Source organism: Epinephelus lanceolatus, chromosome 11, assembly GCF_041903045.1.
Source record: "Epinephelus lanceolatus isolate andai-2023 chromosome 11, ASM4190304v1, whole genome shotgun sequence".
NCBI classification, from domain to species: domain Eukaryota; kingdom Metazoa; phylum Chordata; class Actinopteri; order Perciformes; family Serranidae; genus Epinephelus; species Epinephelus lanceolatus.
In genome coordinates, this window is record NC_135744.1 from 16,176,551 (window position 1) to 16,184,515 (window position 7,965).

The 7,965-nt window shown below is 41.1% G+C and overlaps 1 protein-coding gene across 2 annotated transcripts in view; it reads left to right on the top strand.

Annotated features, from left to right (window-relative positions):
* Positions 1-6,528, top strand: part of rabep1 (rabaptin, RAB GTPase binding effector protein 1) — a 47,689-nt gene extending 41,161 nt beyond the window's left edge. The window contains exons 15-18 of one of the 2 annotated variants that reach the window (XM_033640931.2): positions 972-1,027; positions 2,515-2,613; positions 3,801-3,917; positions 5,691-6,528. In XM_033640931.2, coding sequence (XP_033496822.1) covers positions 972-1,027; positions 2,515-2,613; positions 3,801-3,917; positions 5,691-5,792 — 374 coding nt within the window. In that variant the 3' untranslated portion in view covers positions 5,793-6,528. The remainder of the gene's footprint in view (positions 1-971; positions 1,028-2,514; positions 2,614-3,800; positions 3,918-5,690) is intronic. The other variant, XM_078172309.1, reaches the window with a different exon arrangement.
* Positions 6,529-7,965: the final 1,437 nt, after the last annotated feature.

A 7,965-nucleotide genomic window follows, 5' to 3' on the forward strand; every position in this document is an offset into this window, starting at 1 on the left:
GCGTTTATATGACGACGTTATTGAAACGATTCCCGTGCACACACAGCCGCAAAATCTACTGGAAACGCTGTAGTATGCATGCCAGGCCAATGGGTGGCAGTGTAAATTTGCAAAGCAACACCACGGCATGACGCCATGCGTCTGTGCTGAAGCGCCTTCCTCTACAGTGCGGTGATTACAAACCAAAACAAAGAAGACACAATGGTGAAAGCATGCACAGAAAACTTTGTCTGGATGGACGACGAGGTGGAGTTGCCACAGTAACAGATCTACACTTCAAATCAACAGGGTGAGCAGCACAAACAGAGCTCGGCATTGTTGTTGTGAGGGATGGCATGCCTAGTGACTGGAACCGTAATGCGCGTGTGTGAAAAGTCTCCGTTTTCAGAGGAACTGCATATTGCAAGTTTACATGACATCGGAGACGCTGCCGTTTCCAAAAAGTTGCACTCTGGAACCCGTTTTCAAAACGTTGTGTTTTCAGGCACCCAAAATGCCGCTGTTGTGTAAACGATCGGCCAAAACACAACTAAAGTTTACCGTTTTCAGTTGAAATCGTTGTCATGTAAACGTGGCCTCAGAGATAACTTTGACACCATTTCTCTTGTCTTTTGAAGTGACCAGTGAGCTGAGCTGCCCAAAGACAGTCAATGTAGCCATTAAATGTCAGAGTGTTTTATGTTTGTTACAGTTTATTTTTAGGTCAACACATTCTTTAAGGCTCAGTCAGTCTATTAGCTTTTAGGATTTGTCCTGTAGATGTCTTACTGCCTGTTTGACACATCCCAAACACACACAGCACCTCTCAGCTCTTTGCTTTCACTAAAGGTGCAGCTTTGTTGCATTATTCATGAAGTGCCGAGTCATTTTCAAGAGACCCCGTCATGATCCCAGAGAGAACATCTTTGAGCTTTTGAGATTCAGATGAGCTGTGTACAGGATGATCCTCTAATGATATCTCCCTCCAACAGCCTCTTTCTCCAGTCTGAAGACGGAGCTGGAGCGAATAAAGGCGGAGAAGGAACAGGTACTTAACTCTATATGATGTCATGCAGTGTTACACCTCAGTGGGGGGAAAATAGAGATTTCTTTAATGCACATGCTGCTCATTTCATCCTGTGAAAAGACTGTCAGAAGACTTAATGTTGTCAGCGATGGTATTTCTCCTGATAGAGATTTTTAAAGCTGCACTAATCGATATTTTCAATCAATATTTTAAATTGACAGTGAGTCAAATATTTGTCAGTGGCTTGTAGTGACGAATCACCCACCTCTGCAGTTCTCCTTCAGCTCCACTAAACATTTTTGTTTTGGTTTTATGGCCCCCAGGCGTCACTGTTTTTGTTCAGTCTCAGCGCTCTCATAAGTGTTGCTTCCAGATGCAGGAGGCTGATAGTTACAACAAGAGTAAGCTAGCAAGGCAGTTTTGTGCTTATGTGTGTGGTATTTATTCAGTTTGGGAAATCCCACGATTTCTACGAAGCATTAGAGTGAGCTAAAGTTGGCTTGCCGACTCAACAGGGACTACAAATTGTCTCTGTTGCTAGGTCATTACTAAGGGTGCTTTCACTCCTGCACTGTTTGGTTTGGTTCAATCTAACTCAGGTTTGTTTGCCCCCTCAGTGCGGTTCATTTGGGCAGGTGTGAACACAGCAATCACACTCAGGTGTGCACCAAAACAACCAGACCGAGACCTTCTTGAAGAGGTGGTCTCAGTCCGGTTACAAACAAACTCTGGTGCAGTTTGTTTGTGGTGAGAACGTGTTCCGACCTGGATCTGAACCAACTGCAGTCACATGACACATTGTTTGGGTTAAACATGAGCATGTTACAGTCCTGGAGGATTATTAATGTGCACCTCCTCCTGTACTGCCTTAATATGCACATTCAGCACATCCAATGCATCACAACATTGTTTTCTAGTTGGAGCCGCGCCTCGTTTTCAAACTGTATGGTTTGACTAAAATGAACAATGACAGCAATATAGTCCACGATGAGCAGCGCTAAAATCAACCTGCGTAATGTCGGGCTGACAGTGAGCATTTGTCACCCTAGTTTTTGCGGTGTGTCCTGGATGGTTGGCACAAGTTGGCCCTCGCTGAACACAAACATCAGTTTGTGTTCTCAATGTACTAACTGGCTCACTAGCGTCTTGAATCCATCCTGGCGGTCTTCCAGTTTCCCTTTTTGAATATTTAATACAGATTACTGCCACCTGCTGGTGTGGAGAGTTATTTCCTCTGACACAGGTGCAGAATGTACGTGCTGGTTGGTTGTCAGCTGTAGTTTTTGTGGGGTGCTGAGTGCAACTTTTTGGCCAAGACACAGGCGATGCACAGTTGGACTTTGACGCCACGTGTTCTTTAATGTTAGATCAGTGTGTATGGGCCTCAATCTACAGATCAGTTGCCCTCCCTCCCTTCAGTTGTAGACTCTTAGTGAAATATGTTGTCTCTAGTACATTTGTCTTTGTATCATTAATATGTATTACCTACATAACTGTTGTTTATGTAGTTGCAGAGCAGTTTAACAGAGAAGACTGAGACACTGGAGAGTATCCAGGCCCTGAGGGTCACCCTGGAGCATCAGCTCAGAGAGCTTACCACTGCAAAGGTCAGTCTCATTCACACACATTTACCTGAAGGCCTGTAATGTCAGAGCATCGCTGATGTTTTGTAAACCCCAGACCTACTGCTATTTTAGGACAGAACTCTTTTCATGTCAGGATTACAAGAATATACAACCTCACTTTAGTATCTATTAGGGCTGTGCGATATGACGATATATATCATGTGACGAGAGAAAAATGTCTATCGTTTCATATTTTGCTCTATCATTTATATTGTTGTGATGCAAATTACACTTTTTACGGCAATATTTTTCATCATTTGGAGTCTGTCTATCTTTTGCACGGATCACATTGATAAATTACTCTTCTTGGCTTTTTAATTCGCGAAGCTTTTACGGCACTTACAGTAATATAACGAGTTTATATAACTCCACTGTCTGTCTCTGCCGCGCTGCAGCCCTGCAGCGCTGAGAAAGAGCAGACAAGCGAGATGGAGACAATTAATGACAGCAAAACTCATATTCAGACCAAATCAGGTGGTGTGGAGTACAGCCTCAGTGTTGAGTGGAGGTGTGTGGGGGTGTGGGCGTGTTTGTGCTTTACAACATAACCGTTGTGAAACAATCAGAAAATAACGTTTTATTGATCTGATTCACCAGCTTTCTTGCTACCAGCACTCCCTCTCTTCACTCACTCTCTAGCTTGCTCGACCACAGCTGCTCGCTCTCTCTCTCTCTCTTTTTCTCTCATCTTCTTTAAAATGAGTTATCAAATGAAGAGAAATTGGGGACAACTTTTTATTCATTTGATTAAAATGTGCTATATCGTGATATGTATTGTTATCAGGATATGAAATGACCTATATCTTGATTTGAGATTTTGGTCATATCGCCCAGCCCTAGTATGCAAAACAATTTATAGAGAATGCTTTAATGAATGCCAGAAAGAGGCGGTGTGTAATATTTCCTTATTGAAATACAGAGTATTTAAGAGCATTTTTAGACAATCCGAAGCCATTTGTAAACTTCTGTGTAATGACACTGAAGCATTCATTCAGCCAGTGATGCTACATCACTTTAAATTATTCAGCAAATGCGTTTGAGTTAAATATTTATTTGACCTCTTCTGTAATGTTGAGGATTTTTTTCTGGCATTTTATGGGCTCCATTTAGACTTTCTAATTCAATTTGTGTGTGTATTTTGTGTATGTGTGTGTGTGTTTTCACTGCAGAGTGCACTAGAGAGTCAAGTGTTTGAAGAGAAAGACAAAGCTCAGCGGCTGCAAACAGAGCTGGATGTCAGTGAGCAGGTTCAGAAAGACTTTGTCAAACTTTCTCAGACCCTTCAGGTAAGGAGGAGTTGTCTGTTTATGGGACAGTTATCACGTAAACAAAAAAAGAAATTTAAATAGGCAAAACATTTAGAAGTCTTATTGATAACATTTTTATGTTGATAAATAATTTGTAAAAGCGATCAAGAGCCTGCTAACACAGCAATAGCTAACATCCGACACCGAGCTGTTACACGTTCCAAACTAACTCACACATACAGACACTGAAATGGCTCACACTGTAGTTACACCAGATAAACCATTAGGTAATGATAGTCGTGTGATGCTAACAGTTAGCCCTGTAATTGTGTGTGTGGGAGACTCCCACAGCAGTAGCATAAAATATGCTGGCTTGACACGCTGCTTTTCCCTGCTGCTTGTCTGAGGTCCGACCTCCCTCTTGCTCCTTTCCAGATATTTTCACATCTAACTAGGTGTATTAAGGGTTTATTTCAACCAGTTGGTGGGTGTTAAAACAGTTGAAAGATAAACCAAGATGTTTTTTTTTTTTTTTTTGAGGGTTTTTTCTGCTGATTTTCAATGGAGTGTGTTCTACGATTACAAAATGACTGTTTTTTTAAATGGAGTCTAATGGTACTGGGGACAGTGATTTTGGGGCTGTTACTGGCTAAACAAAAATGATCTAATTCTTTAAAGGATAACGTCGATATTTTTCATCTTGGATCCTATTTTTAAGTGTTTTTTTGTCTAAGTAACTAATGGTACAGTAAGTCTGAAGAAGAGGCGTTTGGCTCGAAACGTTCTCAACGGGAGCTACTTGGTGTGCGGACTTATGTGTTTTTTACTTTGCGAGCTGTTTCTTTGGTCGAGTACTCATTTCATTGGAGGTTTTGATGTGCGTATCTTTTGTACTGTTTTTAAATGACTAATGGTGACAAGCTTTTGAAACTGGTCCACTATCGAGTGAGACCACTGCAGCCGATGGCGGCAAAACAGGCTGCAGTGTAATCATTCAGGACATTGTTGGATGTATTTTTGCACCTGTCTGGCTTAGAGTATCATTCTAAATGTCTGACAACATTATGGAAAGGATCCCTACAGAGATAGACCTTTATGTTAATGAGTAAGAGTCTTTTTGTTTAACCACAAACAGCCCCAAAATTGCAATCACCAAACCCACCAGACTCCCCACTTCACACACTTCATTCAGTGTCGACGGAAACAAAATAAAAGTCACGAAAGCCATCCCGGTTCATCTTTCCACTGTTCCGGCAATCAACAACTCTGGTTCGGTTGAAAAGTACCCTTAATTCACCCAGTTAGATGCAAAAATATGTTGGCTCTATGCACGCTAAAATTACTCATTATTCAAGTGGAGTTTGGTGGGTTTTGCAAAATCAATTTTGGGGCTGTTTGTCGCTAAACAAAAAGGATCTTACTCCTTAAAAAGATCTGTCTGTGTGGGGATCCTTTCTATATGTAGTCAGACACTTAAAATAATGAAAAGTAGTCTAAACCTTTCAGTGTCAAAACAAGCACTTAGTGAACATACACTGAAAGTGCAAGAATTGCCTCAAGTCATTACATTGCAACCTGTTTTGTGGCTGCTGGACAAGTTTCAAAAACTTGTTCCTGTTAGTCACTGAGACACAAAACATGGAAAACAGGGTCCAAGGTGAAAAACACTGAAGTTTCTCTTTAATTCCTGCGAGCATATGTTTATGTTTGCAGAGATTTTAGTGAGTAAGTCAAACTGGAACTGTGAACGTAGGAGAGACAAAAACAGATTGTTTTTGTGTTTAAATGAACCAATCGATGTTTTGTCCGCAGGTACAGCTGGAGCGAATACGACAGGCGGACTCCTTGGATCGAATCAAAGTCATCCTCAATGACACCAACTTGACTGACATCAACCAGCTTCCAGAGACATGATACCACTGATTGAAAACTGCCTTCAGTTTCATTCCCCCTTCTTTTTCTTTATCACTGGCCCCAGTAACATTATTGATCTGACCCTTCCTCCTCCTCCTCCCCCCTAACCACCACAGAGGAAGAGTTTGGAGGACAGACATGGCATGAGGAGCCTTTTGTGTACATTGAGAGTCTTGGAACACACCATGGATAGAATAATGAAGAAGAACACTACTAAAAAAATTGTAAATAACTAAATGTGTGACTATGGACGGAGGGAGTCCATCTTCCTGTGGGTCTGTCTGTGTCTTGTTTCTACTGTAGATATATGACTGTCTGTATTAGCTCAACCAAAAAAGGTTTGTCGTCTTCTTAAGCACTTTTCATCTGCAACTTCTCTTTCCAGGTAAATATAGAAAACAATTGGATGCATAACTTTTTCTCCCTCTGTTCTCAAAGCGGTTGATATTCGCTTCCCTGTTCCACTCGCTTGTTTTTCCCCGTGTTTTTGTTTCCTCACCTTCTCTGGCTATTTTTCCTGTGACATTTTCCGCCTTGTTCACCTTGTGACAAACACGATGAAGGAGATTCATGGAAAAATACTTGCACATAACTTAAGTTAGATAAAAAAAAAAAGGAACACAATTTGAGCAATACCCTCCATTTCTTAAACCTCCTCCACTGTATCTTGTTTTGTTCTTAACGTCTAACAGAAGCCTTTTTTAAAAGCTGCAGAAATACAGTGAAGAAACATCAAGTCATTTCAAAGTTTTATTTTTCACATGTTTCTTGATTGTCGAGGAAATCATCAAAACTCTAGCTGACCTAGTTTACATCATGGTTTGGTGAGGAAGCATAAATGGATTTTAATTCACACTTTGTTCCTTTTTGTTTGATTTATTTTTTGACCTTCTTAAAGGGGACCTATCATGCTCATTTTCAGCTTCTAGTAGAATATGTTTACATGCTTAAATGGTCAAAAAACACTTTATTTTCCTTACACTGTCTGTGCAGATACACCTCAGAAACACCCTCTATCTCAAACGCTCTGTTTTTGCACCTGTTTCTTAAAGCCAGCCTCCCGAAAAAGCTTAGTCTGCTCTTATTGGTCAGCGTTTTCCGGTCTTCTGTATCTCAGCGTCTCTGCCAAGCCCCCAGGAAGTGCGCTGGACTTTGAAGCCAATTGCACATAGTGGTCAAACTGTGTAACTACAACTTCTGGGTCAGTAACGTGATGCCATCAGGCGCAAAAAAAAGAGATGTCTATAAATCAATAGATAATGTTTTTAAGCATCACTCATTTCACTTTTGGATTTGATTCATTTGATACGATAATGTGAAAAAGAGCTGCAATGACTAAATAATTTTATTCCCATTCAAGTTGGTGGAGGGCTAAATTGAGAGTTAGCCACTCAGCTGGAGAAGTCTCTAGTGCGCTAGCTCTATGGATCTGGGTAATTTGACACTCAGGAAGTTAAAGTTTTTTGGCGTCATGCACCACTAAGCAACTTTTATTGGAATGAATGGGGCCCCGCCTCCATCATTGTACCTGGGGAGTGACTGTAATGCAGTATAGCGTCACTTTATACCATGAAAACCCGTCAATAAAAGCCTTAAAACCCAACCGTACATGTTCCAGCAGGAATATGATCCAAAATCGCAGCGCAGTTAACTACATCAGCAACCAAGATTACATGTTTCCCTGGCGTTAGCTTGTAGCTACATGTAGCAATGTAGGCTACATAATGTAAACACTCGCAGTAGCGTGCCTGGAGCAGATGACCATGTAAAGAAATCTCTCATGAGCTGACATCTTGTCTCGAAAGTAGGAAAAAAAACAATGGAAACGAAGTATTCAGAACAGTCTGAAGGTCTGAGGTTTTTGCTCACAGTGATTACTTTTACATACGTTTACCTTCTCGTTTGAAACTTTTATCCACCATTATTTAGAACATCGGACATTGCAACATAACATATATGACAGAAAATATGGAAAAGCAAAATAGGTCCCCTTTACTGTTATTCTAAAGCCCTTAAGTTACAGGTGGTGGCTTTTTGGTTGGCGCAAGTTATTTTTCTTCTGTCACAGCAGTAAGAGGCAGTTAACTGTTGGGGGCACCAGGGGAAGGAAAGGCGAACCTCTAGCTAGCAAGCGACTCTGCCACTTCTTGTCAGACGGAGAAATTCAGAGGAT